At 36.8% G+C, this 22,902-nt stretch overlaps 1 protein-coding gene across 1 annotated transcript in view; it reads right to left on the bottom strand.

The window, feature by feature from the left end:
- Positions 1 to 1,279: 1,279 nt before the first annotated feature.
- LOC116469409 (filaggrin-2) overlaps positions 1,280 to 22,902 on the bottom strand; it is a 50,188-nt gene continuing 28,565 nt past the window's right edge. Inside the window, 3 exon segments of the mRNA XM_058439727.1 lie at positions 1,280 to 2,243; positions 2,246 to 4,682; positions 5,261 to 5,419. Of these exon segments, the coding sequence (XP_058295710.1) occupies positions 1,390 to 2,243; positions 2,246 to 4,682; positions 5,261 to 5,419 (3,450 nt within the window). The 3' untranslated portion in view covers positions 1,280 to 1,389.

Raw genomic sequence — 22,902 nt, 5'->3', positions numbered from 1 at the left:
AGAAAAATGAGCTTGTTTGTTGCTTTTCATTCAGTCCCTGCACCTATTGGGTATATTGTAACTTTGACAATCAGTTTCACTTTATCTTGGTTTACTCAAGTGTAAGTTCAATAAACGCAGCTTTTTGGAAGTGCTTTTATAAAACCACTAAACGCAGATTTGGAGACTTGAGATCTAAGTGCTACTTTGGTGTGGATTATTTGTGTAATAGACTCATCTGCAAAATGTGATCACTGGCCTACATATCACTTCTAGTCTGATATTATGGGAATGAAAATTTGGGTAGGATTCTTACAGAAGCATATTCCTTCTAATGGTAGAACTTCATTTATAATTTTACTATTCTTTTTTCAGCCTTTTCATCTACTTGCTTAAATTATAAAGATACAAATATTTTCCTTCCAGGTCAGGAGGACACTTCTTTTTAATTCCTTTCCCTTTGTCAGGATATATCAGCACAACTTCTCTGCTCCAACTAGTCTACATTGCAAAGCATCTTCTAGTGTCTTTGGAAGAAGGATCTATGGTCAGTAATTCCTGTTTCCTGATCTTCCTTTGACATGGCTTAATCACCACTTAAGTTGATAATTCCATATTAATAATAGTGATATTCATGATTGAGCAAAGCGTGTTTTTTTTTTTCCTGAATGTGATTGTGGGACAATGATTGTGTTGGAGAAAAATATAGGCCTTGATTAAATTTTGTCTTTCATTATTAATTACTTGTTATTTTGAATGGAATGTATTTGCTCTATGGTCATATAGCTTTCCAGTGATATAGAAGACATCTAATTCTGGCCATGGGGAAGTATGTAATTTGTGTTTATGACAAATAAGCATACAAGAGACAAACAGTATTATATGATGAATAGTTTATTTTTAATTTAGATGCAGCTTACTAAAATATTATGTCTAAGATGATTTTTTTGAATACAGAATAATAGAATTCCAATAGAAGGACAATAGAGAAAGATGTGCTAGCCCTGATGTTGATATAGCCACTTTGGTATACAGAACTGTTTTATATTTTTGGCTCCTTCGATATTTCTGAAAAAGATTAATTTAGAAATTTGGAGAGTATCTAAAATTTAAACTTTCAAAAACATAAAACATTACTTGACCCAGAATCTCCTAAAATACTCCAGCTAGTTTTCTAAAGTTAGCTCTCCATGATATTGATTTCTTCCACTTAATATTTCTGAAATATAGAGTTTAAGGATCCTTAAACAATAAAAATAAACTACCACCAAACTAATGAAATACTATAGCATATTTTAAACAGATTGACAGGAAAAGATAACTTCCCTGAAAGTATTATGAAGTTTTTTGATTGAAAGTGAACTTGCTTCATTCTTCTATTCTTGGATTAATTCCTTTGCCATTAATTTCTTACTCATAGTAATAGTATCTCTGTGACTGACTAAATCCCAGTTGTTTTGATATATCACTAGAATGGCCATATAAACCTGGGTTCTTATTAATATAAGTTGCATAATACCTTGGATGATCTTTACCAAATGCACTTGCTTTACAGATATCAGATCTTTTCTTGAAAACAACAGGATTGGAATTGTAACTAACACTTCTGTGCTGAGAGTGTCTAAACCCAGATTCACCATAATCATAATCTGCACTACCATAGCTGCCATGCCTCCAAACTAAACTTGATTGACCTTTTTGCCTTTCAGTGCCCTCAGATTGATAATCATAAGAACTAGAACTGTGAGGACTGCCACGTGACTGTATTCCTGAGCGATACGCAGAATCTTGTGAAAGACTACTAAAGTGACCATGTTCCTTAGTGATACCAGAGTCTGACTGTACAGATGAAGACTGTACATGACTGGCTGTATTGCGGGGATAGGATCCGGGGTGTCTGGGGGCATCTCTTGACTGCTCCCGAGAAGATCCATGACGGTTTCTGGAAGCAGACTCAGACCGCCTCTCAGAGTCCTCTGAGTGTCCCTCACTGTCACTGTCCTGGCTAACACTGGATCCCTGGCGCCTGCTTCTCCTAGACCCCGCTGATTCTCCCTGGCTGGACTGTGAGTGTCTAGAGCTGTCGGCCTGAGTGGAAGCCTCATGGTGACGTGATCCTGAGTGCCTGGAGCCATCTCCTATCTGTTCCTCATTACGTGTTGTTCTGCTTGCACTTCTGGATCCTGACTGCCCACGAGAGGCATGAGACCTTCCGTGGGATGTGGTGTGGCTGTGATGGGACCCTGAGTGTCCAGAGCTATCGAAGATTGCTCATGGTGGGACCCCTGCCTTCCTCCTCTGCTTGACCCCGGGTGTTCACGAATGGTGTCCTGACCCTCTTGGGACGCTGAGTGCCTGGAGCTGTCTCGTGCCTGCTCATGGCGGGATCCTTGTCTTCCTCCAGTGCTGGGCCCAGTCCGTCCATGGGTGGACTCAGACTGTTCATGAGTGCTCACCTGGTAGAGGAAAGACCCTGAACGTCCAGACCTTTCCCCTGACCGGCCACGTGCGGACTCTTGGTGGCTCTGCTGATGGGGCCCAGCCTGTCCATGGGCTGACACTGACTGTGTGTCTGAGTCTTCTGAGTGTCCCTCACTGTCACTGGCCTGACTACCACTGGACCCTTGGTGTCCATGGTCGCTGACTGCAGATGAAGCTTCTCTGCGCCCAGTGCCTGAGTGTCTGGAGCTGTCTGCTGACTGCTGGTGGCGGGATCCATGTCTTTCTCCAGGACTTGATCTTGCCTGTTCCTGGGATGACGCAGCCTGTCCACGAGAGGAAGTCTCTGCGTGAGGAGTGCCTGATTGTCTGGAGCTCTCTGCAGAGTGCCCGTGACCGGCTCTGTCTTCTTGATGGGACCCAGGGTTTCTGGAGCCATCCCTTGCCTGCTCCCAAGCAGATCCATAATGGTTTCTGGAAGCAGACCCAGACTGCCTCTCAGAGTCTTCTGAGTGTCCCTCACTGTCACTGTCCTGGCTAACACTGGATCCTTGGCGCCTGCTTGTCCTGGACCCCACTGATTGTCCCTGGCCCACCTGTGAGTGTCTAGAGCTGTCGGCCCGAGTGGAAGCTTCATGGTGACGCGACCCTGAGTGTCTGGAGTCTTCTCCTGATTGTTCCCCGTTACGTGTTTGTCTGCTTGCACTTCTGTATCCTGACTTCCCACGGTAGGCCTCAGACCTTCCCTGGGATGTGTTGTGGCTGTGATGGGACCCTGAGTATTCTGAGCTGTCTACCTGTTGCTCGTGGTGAGATCCCTGCCTTCCTTCTCTGCTTGACCCCGGGTGTCCATGAATGTTGTCCTGACCCTCTTCGGATGCTGAGTGCCTGGTGCTTTCTGGTGCCTGCTCGTGGTGGGATCCTTGTCTTCCTCCAGTGCTGGGCCCGGTCCGTCCTTGGGCTGACTCAGACTGTTCATGAGTGCTCACCTTGTAGAGGAAAGACCTTGAACATCCAGACCTTTCCCCTGACCAGCCGTGTGCAGACTCTTGGTGGCTCTGGTGTCTGGGCCCAGCCTGTCCGTGGGCTGACACTGATTGTGTGTCTGAGTCTTCTGAATGTCCCTCACTGTCACTGACCTGACTACCACTGGACCCCTGGTGTCCATGGTTGCTGACTGCAGATGAAGCTTGTCCATGCCCAATGCCTGAGTGTCTGGAGCTGTCTGCTGACTGCTGGTGGCGGGATCCATGTCTTTCTCCTGGACTTGATCTTGCCTGTTCATAGGATGACGCAGCCTGTCCACGAGGGGAAGTCTCTGCGTGACGAGTGCCTGATTGTCTGGAGCTGTCGGCAGAGTGCCCGTGACTGGCTCTGTCTTCTTGATGGGACCCAGGGTGTCTGGAGCCATCTCTTGACTGCTCCCAAGCAGATCCATGATGGTTTCTGGAAGCAGACCCAGACTGCCTCTCAGAGTCTTCTGAGTGTCCCTCACTGTCACTGTCCTGGCTAACACTGGATTCCCTATGCCTTCTTGTCCTGGACTCATGCAGTGGTACCTGTCTTGTATTTTCATGTCTTGACCTGTTCACTTGCGATGACGATTCGTCATCAGATGACCTTGATCTTTCATATATTTTGTTTTCTTCTAATAGATTATCAGTAGTGTCATAGGCTTCATCCTGGATTGTGTAATATGTGGCAATATGGCCTGATTCTGTCAATTTTTCAGTCACTCTTCCTGTGTTTTCATAATCATATCCTCCTTCTTCTTTGTCTTCTTTCTCTTCAGGTCTTTCACTTAGCCTCTTCCTACTGTCTTCTAATCTAGTATTTTCAGTCTTGTTTTTCTCTTTTTTACTTGACTTAGGATGGTTTTTTCTATATTCTTCTTCTCTTTGAGTAGGTGAATATCCTTTTCTTTCTCTTTTTTCAGAACTAGATTCATGCCTTTTCCCCCCTGTTTCTCTTGGGCTCTTGGATCTTCCCTTATTCCCTTTTCTATTGTTTCTTCTTTCCAGACTTGAGGGTGTTTTTCTGTTTTCTTTGTTTTCTTCCTCTTTATTATCTTCATGTTTATCATGGTGACTGTGCTTTCTGTGCTTGTGTCCTGATATCGGTAAATTCTCTTTTCTAGTAGACTCATAGTATGCTTGAGCCAACTTGAATACCATCAGAAGAAACTCAGTGAAGTCAATTTTCTTGTTGTGGTCTATATCCAAGTGATCCATGAAGACATCAACCGTATCTGGGTCATCTGGATTCTGTACAGAGGGAAGTCACAGAGGGAGACTGCATCAGATAGAATCACATTATCAGCCAATTAATTCAAAGTTAATTTAAGGAACCGGATCTTTGAGTATTAAAAAGTGGGACAAAATCTTTTTGTTTTTTTTAAGACTTTTTCATCTCATTCTCATTCAGGTGTTATATGTGAACAAAGATGTTGTAAAGACTAGTAAGGTGTCAGTATTTGATGGGGTAAGTGACTCTTTTTCTTATTTTAAAAGTCAGAAGTATATATAATTCATTACTTAGTTTTCTTTAATAAAAATCCCCTTAGTAATGTTGATGTTTAGGAAAACATTATAAATACCAAAATACTAAGAACTAATTTACATTAATTTTTAAATATTTATATTTTTTTCTCTGAGAGTGTCTTTATGTTTATAATATACTTCCAGGTATAGGGGAAGAAAATAAAATCTATCTTTTTTGAGACAAGATTAACTCTTTTCCTAATTTAAGAGAAATAGTTCACAAAGAGCTCAAAATAACCCTTGCTTAGATTATTAATGAGAAACACAAATGCTCTATCTTTGGTCTTGTCAGAGACTCTTACCTTCAGGATTTGCCGAAATTCCTTTTCCAGAAGTTCCTTCAGCTCTTTTTTGCTCAATGTGTCAGTGTTTTTATCTTTTTTTGAATATTGCTTGAAAAGATTAATTATGGCAAAGATGTTTTCCAGGAGAGTAGACATCTTTTGGCAATAAGTGTGAACCTAGAAAGAAGAAATAAAAGTGCATTTTTTTGTACATTTTTTTTTCTAGGTTATATTATTACAATCATTTTCCACATTTTAAACCTACATTTTCTTCTAAGTAATCCATCTTTAAGAATGGAAGATGGACATGAGAAACTTTTATCTACCATCTACATAAAACAAATGAATAGAGTTTTCCTTACTTAAATAAAATTGCCCATTTTTTGGCCTTGTGCCCATTTACAGCTGGACTTAGTAGTCTCACAGACCTCAGTGTGCTCTAGGTAAGATCATCCCTCTTGCTGATCTTGCCGTTGCTAATAACAAGAATTTAGAAAGGCTGACTGGTTTTAAGCATAAAATTTACTTATACAAATTTACTGAAAATTACTTCCCTAAAAGCTAACTTAGTAAATGATTAATTTGCTAAGACGCAATTCTCTGAAAGCCAGTTAGCCATATGACAAGATACTCAATGAAAGTTCATTCAATTTTTTACTTGTTTTTTAAACATTTCATGAAGTTTATAATATTTCATTGTATAGGATGGATTTAATAGCTCTTCAATACTTAAAGAGAAAGGTTTTTCTGCTGGGTTTCATTTTGCCATTTAAGGAATGTTCAGTTTATCTCATTGGTGAAGAAATTAGTAAGCATGTCAATAAATCTAAGCATGTATTATATAAAGAATTATAACTTTATTAGGACTTACAAAACCAGGTGAAACTAAAATACTGTAGAAAACAATGTGAAGGAGATTACTGTAGCAGTCAGAACTAAAATATTTTTGGACCTTGGGTTGTTTGGTAAGAGGAATTAGATATTAATGAATTTTGCTGTGGTTAAGTGATATATGTATTTGGGTAAGTTTATGGGTATTTACTAAAATAATAGAATTTATAAAACATCATTCTCAGCAAACTATCGCAAGGACAAAAAACCAAACACCGCATGTTCTCACTCATAGGTGGGAATTGAACAATGAGAACTCATGGACACAGGAAGTGGAACATCACACTCCGGGGACTGTTGTGGGGTGGGGGGAGGGGGAGGGACAGCATTAGGAGATATGCCTAATGCTAAATGACGAGTTAATGGGTGCAGCAAAACCACATGGCACATGGATACATATATAACAAACCTGCACATTGTGCACATGTACCCTAAAACCTAAAGTATAATAATAATAAAAAAGAATTTATAATTTCTAAACCATTAGAGATGAAAAAGGGGAATTAAGAAACTTTAATAATTCAACAGAAGCCAGGAAAGAAGAAAATAAGAAGCATAGAAAAAGAAGGGTAAACAGAAAGCATAAAACAAATTAATAGAATTACAAATAATTTTATTATTACTAATTACAATACATGTAAAATAGACCAGATCTTGCCAGTTAAAATATAGATTGTAAAGGTTGAATTTAAAAAATTACAGCTATATGCTTCTTACAAAACCTTTTTAAAGTTTATGATTATTTTCAGCCAGTCTTATTTATGATGATATTTTATTCTCTGAACTTATCGTTACTTGCAACATATGCAAAATCTCTGTCTCAAGGATCTCACTCTTTGACCTCCTCTTGTACCCTGATGTCAATAATTCTTTAACCTCTCTATTTACTGCTTTATGTACTCACTTCCCTTTTTACCTTGGTTAGACATTATGTTTAATCTCCCCAAATGCTCTTTGGATACATCCACTTGTCCTACTTTTTCTTATACCCACTGGCCAAAGCTTCAACAACTTCTTCTTTCCTTTATCTCTGATGTCCTTGATTTTGATTCCTGAGAACTTGGAAGCCATTGGAAAAGAGTTTCCTCATTCTCCTAATATCTGATCTCCCAACCTACTACATTTCTATCCATATACCTTGCCTTCACCTTATTTAGGGTAATAAACAGTCTGTGCTCCTCCTGTCCTTTACTTTGGCACTGAGCCCCACTCTCTCTTGCCTACCCAAACACTTTGCTTCTGCAGTTGCCTACTTTCTCATATGCATCATTAATTCTTCTTTGTCTACTAGATCATTCCCTTAAATATATATTCATGCTGAAATATCTATCTAACACTTACCTTCCCATCTCCACCCCACCCCCAATCTCACATCTGCCTTTAGGTACCATCTGATTTGTCTGTTCCCTTTTATAGCAAAATTCCTAGAAAAATATGCCTATACATTCTGTCTTTACTTCCTCATTCTTGTTTTCCTTTACTCAAAGTATTTTTCTTTCTAAAAAATGTATTAAAATTCTCACCAAGTAAAAAATATCCTTCATATTTCCAAATCCACGTATCCATTTTTATTTTACATATTACTTGACATATCAGCAGCATTTGATGCAACTGGCTGCATCCTTCTTCAGAGACCTGGCACTCTCAAGTTTCTCCTCCAACCTCAATGGCCACTTTTTTCTAGCCTCCTCATTCAGCTCCTAATGTTGCTATGCCCTATGATTCACTCCTTAGCTTCTTTTCTCTATTATACTCCCTCGGGTCATCTCATCTAGTTCTATATAACTTTTTAAATAAGTTGACAACTCACAAGTTTATACCCCCAGTCACCGACTGTCCCCTAAACTTGAGACGTGTATGTCTAAATGCCTATCCGATATTTCTACTTGAGTCTTGTAGAGATCTTAAATCTATTATATTCAAAACAGAAGTCTTGATTTTCAACTGCTTTACCCTAAAAATGTCCCACACCCGTTATCCTCATCAGTTATTCCTGTCTTCCTGATGGCTCAAGTCATAAACCTGAAAATTAGTTCTGATTCTCCTTTTCTTACATCCAATATCTATTCCATCAACATGTTTTATTGATCCTACTTTCAAAATATCCCTAAAATTAGTAAGTTTTCCCTACTTCACTCTGTTTCCTTCTCTAGTAGTTTATTTTTATCACCACAGAAATATACTGGAGTATCTTCCATTTTAAAACCCTTCCCTTGAACCATTATTCCGCCCTCCCCCAATATTTCTCCTAACATCTTACTAGCCTAATTAACTGCTTCATTTCACAGGAGTCCTGGAGAAGTGTTCTCTGCTTTCTCTGTTAAAATGTTTACCACCCACTTTCTTTTTAACCTGCTTCTCTCAATTTTCTATCACCAAACTCTACTGAAACTGCTTTGTGTCAAATCATCTGTGATCTCCAGGTTGTTAAATATAGTGTCATTTCTCCATCATCACCTCATCATTGTCATCTTAATCTCTTGGTATGTGAAATAGAATTAGCCATTCCTTTCATAATGGAGTCTTTTTGTTTCTTGGATCTCATGACACCATATTCTTCTGATATTCCTCTTACCCACTGAATGCTGTTGTCTCTCAGTATTCTTTACTAACCTCTCTTCTGCTCAATCTCAAAAGGTTGGAAATATTTGTGGCTGTGTCTTAGACCTTCTTTTTTAAAAAAATCTACACACGTTTCTGAAGCAATCTCATTGGACCCATGACTTCAGATACCATCTATCTGATGACTTCAAAATTGATACCTCTAGGCATAACCTTTTCTCAGAGCTTACATTCATTCATTCATTCCTTCATTTATTTAACAAGTATTGAACAGCTACTAAAGGGTTAGGCACTGTTTCATGCTTTGGAGATATAGTAGTGAACAAGATAGATGAGGTGCCTGCCTACTTTTGTGAAGACAATAAACAAACAATAAATTAATTCAACAATTAGATATTGGTAAGTGATATGTACATAACTAAAATAAGAGTGCTATTATACAGAATATTTGGGGGTACTTTAAGGAAAGGAGGTTTTGTGGTAGAGGGGACATTTGAGCTTAAAATGGAAAAATAAGAAGGAAGTAGCCTTGTTAATTAATTAGAGAATTTTAGCAAAGGGAACAGTGCAAAGATTCTAAGATGAAAATCAGCTTGGCATGTTAGAGATATAGAAAAAGACCAACTCAGTTAGAAAATTGCGGACAAAGCAGGAGTAATACAACATAAAGTCAGAGATACAGACGGGTCAGATAATGATGATCTTCTAAATAAGGTGACATTTGTGCATTTTATTTTAGGTGTGATGAGACTAGATGATATTTTTTGGTAAGAGAGTGATCTAATATGGTTTGATTTTTAAAGATTGCTTTGTGCAATTGTTTATTAGTTTCAGACTCTGAATACAACTAGAAATGTGTGTGTGTATGTGTGTGTGTGGTTGAAGGTATCACAGAGTTATCAAGATTGTGACCATTTACTGGGGCTTACATTCAGATTTAGAGGGAAATACAGTATTTTGGGAATTAAAAGACAAAATTTTCTAAAACTGATGAAAGATATCAAGGTATAGGTTCAAAAGGATATTATAAACTCCAAGCAGGAGATATAAAATAAAACCAAAGCAAGACATATAATAATAAAACTGCTGAACATTTGAGGCAATGAGGAAATCTTAAGAGCAGACAGAGAAACACTTGTATTACCTTCAAAGGAGCAACAATAAGATTGATACTTGTCTTTTCAAAAGAAACAATGGAAGCTAAAAGACAATGAAATGTTATATTCATCTTTCTGAAGCAAAATAAGTTATATGTTAACAGTGAAAATATCCACCAAAAAGAAAACATGTAAAGATATTTTCAAGCAAAGAAAAACAGAGCTAATCACCAGAGACCTACTGTAAAGGAAATATTAAAGGATAATTCTAGTTGGAAGCACAGAGGAGCAAGAAAGAATAAGAACAACGGAAAGAGCATATGTGTGGAAAAATATAGCTAGATATTGATTGCATAAAATAATAATAGTAATCTTTCAGGATTTAAGATAAATAGAATTAAAATACACAACAATCCCAGATAAGGCAGTGAGAAAATGGAGTTATGTATTGTAGGATACTTGTATTATTTGGGTAGGGGTTAAAGTATTTTTTTCTTAATAATATACTCTAACAAATCAAGGATGCATGCTATAATTTTTAGGGCAAGGATGAAGATAATAATAAAAGAGTGTATAATTAATAAGCTTTTGTATAAAGATAATTAACTGGCAAATATTAACTTAATCAAAAAAGTCAAGAATAGAAAAAGAAATATAGAACAGGTGAGATAGTAGAAACCAAGTAGTAATATGGTACAGATGTAAACCAAATAGTTCCATAATAACTCTGAATATAAATAGAGTAAATGTGCTAATTAAGGGACAAGGCTGTCAGACTGGATTAAAAAAAAAACCAACTGTATGCTGCTTATAAGAGACACTCATAAAATGTGATTAAAGTGATCATAAATGAAAGGATGGAAGAAAGACATACCATTCAAACACTAAAAGAAAGCTGTTATTATTATAATCATATCTGTCAAGTAGACTTTAAGGCAAAAAATATTGCTAGAAGGAAATTTTATAATAATAAAAGATCAACTCTCCAGGAAGCCTCAAAATATATAAATTAAAATTGACAGAAGTATAAGGAGGAACAGGCAATCTACAATCATAGTGGGGTATTTAAATACACTTCTCTCAGCAACTGATCAAACAAGTAAAAAATATGTAAGAATATAGAATATTTCTACAAAATTATTAATAAAACATCAACATACATTGAACGCTACACCTAACAACTGCAGAATACCCATTCTTTTGAAATTGACCATATACTGGGCCATAAAGCAAGTTTCAATAAATTTTAAAGGGTTGAAATCATAGTTTGTTCTCTAACATGATGGAATGAAGCATGCATTAAATAATAGGAAGATAACTAGAAAAATCTTTGAGTGTTTGAAAATTAAGCAATAACTTCTAAATAATCAATGAGTCATTGAATAAATTACAATGCAAAATTAGAAAATATTTTTAACTAAATGAAAATGAGAAAAATATGAAATAGCATAACTTGTGGAATACATTAATTCCATGCCTAATAGATATTTATAGCCTATATATATATATACACACACATATATACATATATACACTCACATATATACACATATAAACACACACATATATATGAATGATATATCTTTTTCCCATCCTTTCATTTTCAATCACTGTTATCATTTTTTATGTGTGAATCTTATAAGCAGCATACAGTTGTGTGTGTATATTTATATATATATATGAAAGACTGAAAAATTAATTGCCTAAGCATATATCTCAAGAAGTTTTAAAAAGAACAAATTAAGCCCTAAGAAAGTATAATGAAGGAAATAATAAAGATAACTAAAATTAATAAAATAGAAAGAAAATTTAGAGAATCAACAGTGCCAAGATTCAGCCTTTGAAAAATCTAATAAAACTGATAACCCCAGCAAGATTAATCAAGAAAAGAAGAGTAAGTACCAATATCAGGAAAGTAAAAGGGGACATTGCTATCGAGGTTTTAGACGTTAGAAAGATGACAAGAGCATATTATAAAAAACATTATACCAGTTAATTTGAAAATTTAGATGACATAGAAGAAATGTTTCTAGAAAAACACTTGTTACCAAGACTGAACCAACAATAAATAGAAAACCTAAATAGTCCTATGTTTATTAAAGAAATTGAATCTTAAATGCATTCATTTCCAGTGGGGGAGAAACTGCAGGTCAGATGACTTTACTGAATTCTATTCAATGTGAAAGAAAGAAATAACTATAACATCACATAGATTATGTCAGAGAAATGAAAAAGAGGAAACACCCATTTTATTAATCCAAACTGACCTCAGTACCATAACCTGACAATGATAATAAGAATCAAAATTTTCAGGACAATTCCTTTCATATAGATGCAAAACTCTGAAAGAAAATAATAGTAGACTGAATTCAGTAGTATATAAAAAGAATATATGTTATTCCTAACTACATTTTATTCCAAAATTCATGTTTGGATTAACATTTGAAAACCAACCAAGTAAGTACTGAAATAGAATAATGGGGAAAATTATATGAACCTCTCAATAGATGAAAAATTGATAAAATCCAACATTAATTCTGATTAATAAATAAAAGATTGATTATGTCTTTGAAAAATGTCATAGCAAAAATTATATTTAATGGTGAAATGAAAGCTTTCATCTCCAAGTTTGGGAATGAAGCTAGTATGCCTGTATCATCCTATCGATATATACTATGTATAGTATCATCCTATTTAACATTGTACTAAAAGTCCTAGCTAGAGCAATACATTAGGAAAAGGAATTAAAAGCAGAGTAATTGGAAAAGAAGTAATAAAACTGTTATTACTCATGGAATGATATAACTTTTGTATGTGGAAAATCCAAAATAATGTATAGCTAAACTATTAGAATAAATAAACTAAACATGCTTCTGGTTATAAGTATACAAAAATCAATTGTATTTCTATATAACAGCAATAAATGCTTAGAAAATGAAATAAAGGATGCTATTTACAAAAGCATAAAAAATCAGAAACATTTTAGGAATAAATCTAATTAAAGATATGAAATGACTGTACTCAGAATATTATAAAAGTTGAGATTATAAGTGCTGAGAAAATGAAATAAGAAAGGAAGCTATTCATAAAAGCATAAAAAGGAAATTTTTAGGAATAAATCTAAGAAAACATGAAAGAGCTATACTCAGAAAATTATAAATATTGAGATAAACTAAAGATTTAAATAAATGGAAGAATATATAGCTTGTTTATTAATTGAAAGTCTCAATAGCATTAAGATATCAAATCTCCTCAATGAAATCCCATTAGATGCAATGAAATCCCATTCTGAATATCTGAAGTTTTTTTAAAAAATAAAGATTAATAAGGTGATTTCTAAAATTTATATGAAAATGTAGAGGGCCAAGATTAGGTAAGACCATCTTGAAGAAGACTAAGTTGGAAGACATACCAGATAGCAAGGTGTATTATAAAGGAAGACAATATGGCATGGTGCAAGGCTAAACAAATGGCATGATAAAAGATAATACTATAAAGTCAGTCTTATATCACTGTGGACATTTGGTTAATGGCAAAGATGGTCGTGTAGGTCAGTAGAGAAAGAATAGTCTTGAATAAATGGTGCTGGGTTAATTGAATTTTCAAATGGAAAAAAAATTAGTTTCCAGGTTGATTTTACATGTAAGAGATAAAAGAAGATAACATTGGAGAATATCTTCAGGACCTCGGGGTGGGGAAATACTTAAATAAAATTCAAAAAGTACTAATCACTAAGAAAAAGACTGATAAATTGTACTGCATTAAAAGTAGGAATGTTTATTCTTTTAAAGATAGCATTAGAAGAGAGAAGGACAAGCCACACAGTGGGAGGATATACAAAACACATTTAACCAATAAAGGAATCTGTCCTGAATATAAAAATAGCTCCTATAAATCAATAAAAATATACAGTTAACTCAATAGAAAAATGATTCTCTACCTTAGGAACTTTACAGAAAATGATATCCAAATGGCCAATAAACATATCAAAACTTCTCAACCTTGTTATGCACCAGGGAAATGCAAATTGAAATAACGTGTGAGACCACAATACACCCACCAAAGTGACTAAAAAGATAAGAAAGAAAAAAATCCTTGACAATACCAAATATTGGTGAGAATGTGGAGAAATGAGATTTTTTTTTTTTATGTACTGCTGGAGGCAGCATAAACTGACAGAAGCACTTTGGAAAATTGTTTGACAGTATCTAAGTACCAGCGATTTACTCTTAGGAATATTCCCAACTGAAATATGTACATATGTGTAACCAAAAGTAATATACAAAAAAGTGCATAGCCCTATTATTTAAAATACCCCCAAAATGGAAGAGACCCAAATATCTATCCATAGACAAATGGATAAATAAATTGTTATATTTTCAGATAACATAATAGTGTTGGGAGATAAAGGTAGCCTGGATTAGGATGATAATGGCAGAGAGGGGGATAAATGGATAGATTTGGCAGGTTTGTAGGCAGAGTTGACTGGACGTGGTGATGAATCAGTGTGATGAGAAAACAGGAATCATGGATAACTTCTAGATTTTGGTATGAGCAAACAGTTATTTCTCGTTATTTCTATTATTTCCATCATCTTTCAGTAAAAGAATGCAGTCTCTCCCTGTTCCTGCTCTTGCCTTCCTATATTCCTGTTTTCCACATAGCAGCCCAGAGTGGTCTCTTAAAAACGTAGATTATCTTACTCCTCCTGCTTAATACCCCTTTAAGTACATGTTAAAATCTAACATGTACTGTTTTAATTCTACTGTGCCCCTCTTTACATGACCTACCCCTGTCTAGCTCTCTGACATCACCATATACCAGTGGTCCTCTTTTTAATTATGTATGCTCTAAGGCACACTTGCTTCTTTTTGCTCTTTGGGACAAGTTTACTCTTGCTTAGAATCTTGCCCTTTGCCTTGGCTAGTTTCTTTTGTGTTTAAGATCTCAACTCAAAGATAATTCCCTAGAGAGGTCTTCCCATGGCCATCTAATTTAAAGCACTCTCCTCCTCCCTCCCATCACTTTACTACAAGCTTGTCCAATCTGTGGCCCAGGACAGCTTTGAATGTGGCCCAACACAAATTTGTAAACTTTCTTAAAACATTATGAGTTTTTTTTTTTTTAAGCTCATCAGCTATTATTAGTGTCAGTGTGTTTTATGTGTGGCCCAAGACAATTCTTCTTCCATTGTGACCCAGGGAAGCCAAAAGATGGGACACCCCTGCTCTACTACATCAATCTTTTATTTTCTTCATTGTTCTTATCACTGTTTGAAATTATCTTATTCGTTTATTGTTGTTTACTAAATGTTTCCCCCTATTAAAGGTAAGCTGCTAGGAAGTTTATGTAGTTCACTGACGCATAGTCAGAGCCAAGACCAAATAGAAGGTAGTTAATACATATTTGTTAAGTAAATGAATAAATGGACAATCTAACAATACAGAGTATTGAGTAGCTCCATGGAAAGCAAATTTATGCCCTCATTTTCCTTCTATATAGAAATAAACCTTTTAGTGACAGTGCCACTAAAAAGAAAGAGAAAAACCCAAAACTTCCAGAAACTTTTGCCTTACAGTACACATACATTCAGATTTCCACCTTGGTTAATAGTAAGTAGGCAAAATTAAATGTATTCCTTCTTACCTCGTTCACCAAAAGAGCAAATAGAATGTAGCCTGAAGGAGCCTGCTGGGTACTGAAGGCTGAGATAATGGCCCTTTTATAGCAGGCCCCATGCAGGGAGGAGCCACCCTCTGTGGGATGGTCTGATTCATTCCTAACCAAACCTAGATCCACCCGTATCTCCACCTGTATTTCTCCAGCAACATGTGTTTACTTCCCAGCTTCCTCACGTACTCATCTGTACTTGTTTTAGCAAGTTCCAAATTTAGGTTTACATATTGGAAATTTTATTGAAGGGTCCCTTTGGCTAATACAGGTTCTTTGTGTGCAGGGCCCATACCTACTTTTCTGTAACCCCACTTTGGCTTGACAGGTGCTTGATAAATATCTATTGATAAATACACTTCCTGATCCTTGTCTCTAGAAGAGCAGGACATATTAATACATTTATAAGAACTTGAAATTCAATTTATGATAGGAAAACATCACAAGCATCTACATATGTGTTCTTTTTTAATCTATGAATTCCATCTTTGGGTACTGAAAGAACTTGCCATGAGATGAATGCTATCTTCTAGAAATTATGGTCAGTAGAGGATAGGCAAATTTAATTTTAATTTTTCAAAGCAGAGCAAGAATGTGAACAATTGACTTAGAAGTGGTGATCACTAGGAGCATGAGTTTATTAGGCAAGACTCATTAGTGTAAATTTACTTTGTTTTCAAGGTTATTACATTGTGGCATCAGAGACATGTTCCACGTACTCTTCCTTCTTAAACCATGAATTTTCTTTTATTGCCACAAATATACAGGGGACTCCTATCCCTGATCTGTCTTATGATATACGCACTGTTATGTTGAGCAGATTGCATCTCCATATGGATGTCCCATGGTTATCTCAATCCATAGTGTTGAAAACTGAACTTACATTGTGCCTTCTACCAAAATGTACTATCCTCCAGAAGCCCATATATTGGTAATGATGCCCCCACACACTGGGTGTCTCAAGCTAGACAAAGTCATTTTCATTTCTCTTTTGCCTTAACCCCTCATGCTCATGTCACATCATATCAATTCTACTCAGGCTTAGATTTTGTTATGTAGGCCTATTCTCTACCTCCAGTGCTATAATTTTAGTTCTGGACCTAACCATCTTTCAATTGGGTATTGGTAAAGAGAAAAAGTGTCGTAACTAGCCTCTCTTTCTACTATTAAGCTGGCTTGCCACCTTATGTCATTTGCTGTGCTTGTTCTTCTTGCCTGCAGAATTCCAGACTTCTTTACCTGACATACAAGCCCCTTTACAATAGGCATGAATCTGTATCTTTTCAATTGTCCCTCTTATTACCTGTATCTCATGGAAAAGTCACTCTGGAATGAGCAATATTTCTTGGATGAGCCCGTATTGGTCCGCTACTGTTCAAAATCTTTGCGTGCTATCCTCCACTACCTTAACTTGAGAGACTGTCAACCATAACTTCTCTTTATCTTTTAAGATTCTTCAAAATTACCACCTCCTGCATAAAGCCTTACCTGACATCTCCAGATTTATCAGTGTTCCCTCACATACTCTGTATTTACCTCTCAATAGCACTGGTGATATTTTATATTAATTACTTATTTTTATGTGTGCCCCCTGCCCCCTGGTGCCTTGAATCCTGTGTTTCTTCTCACCCTAGCATTGACTGGGTCTGAGTCATCCTTTGTGTCCTTGGGCCCTACAGCAATTCCTGGGACATGATCAAATAAGAGATGCAAGGGTGTGCCAATCTTGTTCAGAGTCAAAGAGATAAAAATGTGCCCAAGATTTTAAAACTGTTTAATGTCCTCATTCTTAACCTTATTAGACCATTGATTCTTTCTTTTGTGGAGTATTGGTTAACATCTATAGAACACAGATATTCATTTTCTCCTTTTTTCTTCTTGGGTTTAATTTTTTTATGCCAGTAGTTATTGCATTTTTGTCTCTACCGTGATGTAATAATGATAGTAATCTATATTGTGTACCCATTATGTGATAGGAATGTGCTAAGATTTTGCATGTATTAATTTTAATCATCAGGACAAACCTTTGAGGTCATTGTTATTCCTCTAGTTTAGAGATGAGGGAACTGATACTGATACGGCACCCAAGGTCACCAAGCAAGTAAGTTACAGAACTAGGATTTAATCTGAGGTTATTCAGACTCCAACTCCCACATTATTTCCACCATGGCATATTGTTCTGGGTGTGAACTTTTATCCTTTTTTTGTTAGCCTTATTTATATTTTTAATGTTTTAAACAGTGATTTATCTCAAAGTACCTACGTCTGGGTGAACTTAACTGTGGAAATTATTGCAGGATCAGCAGAAAGACTAGACCATGGACTATGAGTAAGTGAAGAAGGTAGAGTCGAGAGAGTGTCAAGAATGAGGCAATCTTGGATATGACCTTCTTTGGGGCCAAAAGACCCCAAATCTTACAGAATTATGTCAATATGGAGGGTAGTGTTTAGTGGTCTGCTCTAGGACTTTTTTCCTGACCGTGTTATGCTCATTGTATTTTATCAATAACTTAGGTGAAAATTTGGATAGATGGCAAATATTTTTAGGATAGACTGAGGATTCAAGAAGATTTTATCATGTTGCACCAATGGCTCAAATCTGATAAATGAATATTATTGAAAAAGTAAAATTCTGACTCCAGTTCCAAATTACACTTTACAAGGATAGGGTAGAAGACATGAGTAAAAGAAGCAGTATTGTGACAGTGGCAGAGTGATGCCATAGCCAAAAAGGTAATGTGATATTAGGCTGCATTAAAAGAAACACATTAGCTGGAACAAAATAGGTGGTGATGTACTTTGCTCAGCATTTATCAGACTATTTCTGTAGCTCTTTATTCAGTTCTGATGACCATTTTTCAATAAGGATGTGGACAAATTGGTATGTGTTCTGAGTAAAATAGATAGAATGATTGTCTAGGTGAGTGGCAAACAGAAGTCAGTGGGATGGATGGATGGATGGATGGACGGATGGATGGATGGGAGATGCAATATCTGTCTTTGGATATATGAGTGGCTGTTATATAGAAGAGGGATTATAATTGGACTATATAATCTCAAGGCAGGTAGAACTCAGATAAATATGTAGAAACTATAAGAAACCATGTTTTGGCTTTATATAAGTAAGGACTTTTTAATAGAATTGTCCAAACATGCCAATAATTATTTTTGGAGATAGTGAGTTCCCTATTATTGCCTAGAGAATTTTGAACTGGATGGAATCTTGGCATCAGCTAGTTTAATCTGCTTACATTGTAGCTGAAGACTAGAAGGACCAATGTTGTATGGCTAGTAAATTAAAAAGTCAAGGCCCAGGCCTCCAACTCAGGGCTTTTCACTCCAAATCCTCTTTATGTTGCATTAGGTTGCATCAATTAAAGGGAGATGAACAGAGACAGGGATAATTTGGACGGGAGTTAGGTAGAGGAACATTGGGTAGATGTCTGATAGATGCCCTTTTCAACCTGACAGCTACTATTCTATGATTGAAGTAAATTTCTTTGCTTGACTCAGCTCAGCTCAGTTCAGATAGTTATTTGATCTGTGCAGTTTAATAACTGCAGGGGTAACATTATGCTGCAAACAGGAGGATAGTTCTTGGGTTTTCATGCCCCACTTCCTGCCGGTCTGGCTGATCCCACTTGCATGCTAGCTTTTTACCCTCAGAATCTCACAGGAATTTTCCCCCCTAAGTCTTTAAAATTCTTGGCTGTTGAATAGTGAACTCTGTGATGTGGCATGTCTTCTGTATCTCCAGAGAGATCTTATTCTCCACATCATTTTTGCCACATAATGAAATGCTTTCAGTGGTGTTTTAGGTGTCTGTGGTCACATATTGCGGCTGCCAGCATTTGCTAAGCAGTGAAGAGAACTCTCCCAAGGCAGGAGTTATTGACAAATAATAAATTACAGGATTTCAATTATAATCATTCAATTGGTTGTCCCTCCCTTTTCCTACCCAGTAGGCTGGAAAGGCATTGTGTTGCTATCTGGCCTCTGGGCTGCTGATGTGGGTCAGGTTGTCACGATTCAAGGATCAGCCCTTTGAGATGTGTGACTGAGGCTGTAGGAGTGAAGGGGAGTTGGAATTTGTGGTTAAATGATTTCCTACAGGAGCTGTAGTCATCTTTTGGGAGGTGCTGTTTGGGGTTAGAATTTTTCCAGGTTGAATATTCTCTTGAATTCCATGGCATAGTTGAAGCTGATATTCCTGCTTGGTTAGCCATACAGTGGTGGAGCAGTATCTGGCTAAAACACTTCCACTTGCAGCTTATATTTGCCAGGACAATGGTGATGGAAAGGAATCTTGGTCCCAAGCAAACAAAATGTTCAAATTGCCATTGATGCCCTCAGATGCTGCTTTCTTTATAGCCAGTATCTCTCCCTCTGTCTCTCTCTCTGTGTGTGTGTGTGTGTTGTGTGTGTGTGTGATAGAGACAGAATGAGAGAGAGACAGAAAGACAAAGAGAAGGAGGTAAAGGATGTAGAAGGAATGAGTGTGAGTGATAATAAGGCTTTTCCAGATAAAAGCAAGCCATTTTATGCCAATATGGATTGTCTTTTAGTTTTTCTATATGCCCAACATTTTCATTCTCAGGTACTCATTAACAGTTTCTCTGAGGTTTGGAGAAGAGGAAATCAAGATGGCTGACAAGGTTGGAAATTGAGAATAGAATTGAATGAAACCCATGGCAGAGGTGTGTGTGTGTGTGTGTGTGTGTGTGTGTGTGTGTGTGTGTGTGTGTTGTGTGTGTGTGTGTGTGTGTGTGTGTGTGTGTGTGTGTGTGTGTGTTTGTGTGTGTGTGTGTGGTGGGGGTACATGTGACACACATGTTATTCCAGAAGATTTTATCATGCAGAAGTCACTGGACACACACACACACACACACACACACTCAGAATATATGTGAGAGAGATAGATACAGAGAAAACAATGATCAAATAGGAGTTTTTTGTATAGTGAAGAAATATTCTCCAGGAAGTGCTTATATCAATAAAGCTAATTTTCCCAAACTTATGGTGCTTTATTAAACCTCTCAAGTACAACTACAGAGATGGCCAGAGGCATTCTAAGGTGTGACGGGAGGGTCATTTATGTAGTAACTGTGTTATATGAAAGTTTTCTCTAACAATTAAGGACAAAAGTAATAACAGAAAAAATAACAGATAAAACAACTGATCATCCCATGTAGTTAAGGGAGAAAGCCTTCATGACTTGACTCTTAAATGTTTATAAACAGAGAGATTGTGAGATCTTTAGGGTGGCTATTTCAGCAATGACTAGTATCAGCAGTAAAGGATGGACCATTCGCCATTTCATGTTCCGCAGAAACAAACAGTGAGGACTGGTGACAGAGTGATGCAGCATCATGAAACTGGAAAAAAAAAATCCAGGAGCAAGCCAAAACAGAGACATGATAGCTATTCGTGATCAAGGGTGTCACCAATATTTTCTGTTCAGACATGGTAACATAGGCTAATAATTACAGGAGAATGTAGATCAGGAGGGACTGGAACTTGAAATAAGCTTCTACTCCCCTTTCTCACCTGTTTCCTTTGTATATAGGGATATTATAGATAGATAGAATAGATAGACAGACAGACAGACAGGTAGACAGATAGATAGACAAGAATATATTCCAGAGGGAAAATTTCTGCAGGTAACTGAGGGAAATTCAGACTAAGAGATAGGTCATAGTATTTAGGGATCATTTATTCATTCAAGAAACATTTCTTGCCAGTGACTACTTGCCAGTCACCATGCTTGTCACAGAATTGTAAATGAAGAAGTCATGCTCCTTGTCCGCCAAGAGTTTATAATCTAATGAAGAAAGCATACATATAAACAGTATGATATGTGTTATAATAAAGGTATTTGTAAATACCTTTAGGAATACCTTAGGTATTAGTAAATAGCTTTACTTGAGGAAGCAAGCTGTTTTTTTTTTTTTTTTTTTTGGAGCGGTCAAGGGGAGGTAATATTTGAGCTGAACATTAAAGGACATTAAAAGCATTTATTGGATTGTATGGGAAAGATCAGGGAGAGGCAGGCCTGAAAGGTCATATGGAAAGGGCTTGGAAGCCTTGGAAGCCTCTAAGTGATGTATATATTATTTACATTGGGTGGCAACTGAAGGGTTTTTAAGTGGAAAAGGGACAGGAGCAGATTTTCATTCAGTAAATGTAACTACTGGAAGTATGGATGGTGGATTGAGCTGGATACAGGCAATTTATATAAAAGAAGGAAGAGATAGTAAAATCTCAAACTAAGGCATTGGCAGTGGGATTGAAGAGAAGATACATTTTAGAAGCAGATCTTGGTGATGCATTGGAGGTGGAATATGAGAGATGGTGAAGAACAAGAGGGAATAGGTTAGCGGCCTGGCAAGCAGTTGGTGTTGGGCAAGTTAGGGAGGGCAACCCAATGAAGTAGAGTCTGACAGGTGGACAGAACTCAATGATGCGGAAGGCAGGAATAGAAGATTTCAGTGGGCAGTGGGTAATGGGGAGTTGGTATCAACAATATCATGTCACTAGGTAGCAGGACCTTAGGGCCCATATTTTAGGCCAGGATTTAATCTTGGAAGTAGGGAAGACTAAAGAACAAAGAAGATTTCTATCATGACCAGGCAGAGGCTTTTATCATAACTGAGAAAGATCAAAATCAGATTAGCAGCATAATTGAACTGATGCTAATTCGTGAGCTTTAGGGAACTTCTATTCTTAAATTCTTCCTGCTGAAGATCAGTACTTATTCTGGATGATGGGGATCCTCACCAAGCTTCCAATACCTGAAGACCCCTCTATCTACTCAGCACTAACTTTTTATCAACTTAGACTTTATTCTGTCATTGTAAGTCTCCTGGTTACTCATTCTTCATAATTCACCACCTACACCCTGTATATTACACCTACACCTGCAGATGTTTGATTGATAATCTCCATGACTATTGGTATAGCACAACACCAGACTACACCACACTCCTCTTACCCAGGTGTAGTTAGGGGAGGGCTCAGAATAGTATATGTGGTTTAGCTGTAGGAGCAGAAGGGTTGCATAATCTAGTAGTTTGAGAACTAGATGAGTTCAGAAGGTGAACATCAGAACCACTCTGGAGTTGTATTTACATGTTATTTACAATTTCTGCTCATAACAAAAGTTAAAAAAATTATTCAAGACCCTAAACTACCATATTTCCAGAAGAATTGCTGAGACCCAAGGCTCCAAAGTCCTTCAAGTGTTTATTTATGAGACTAATGATGCTCGTTTTTGTTAACCTCATGGATTCTCACATCAGTGGTGACCTTGTTGAGGTAGAGGTGGACTCACACCACCAACATTTCCACTCATTTTATCAGCATTCCCTAAAGTATGGCTTCCTCCATTTCTTAGAGCATTTGTTTCAAGGGATTTATATTATTTTAGGATATCCAGAAAAC

This window comes from Hylobates moloch, unplaced genomic scaffold (assembly GCF_009828535.3).
Source record: "Hylobates moloch isolate HMO894 unplaced genomic scaffold, HMol_V3 SCAFFOLD_5, whole genome shotgun sequence".
NCBI lineage: Eukaryota > Metazoa > Chordata > Mammalia > Primates > Hylobatidae > Hylobates > Hylobates moloch.
The sequence above is the reverse complement of the archived record's forward strand: the minus strand, read 5'-3'. Positions and strand labels throughout refer to the sequence as shown.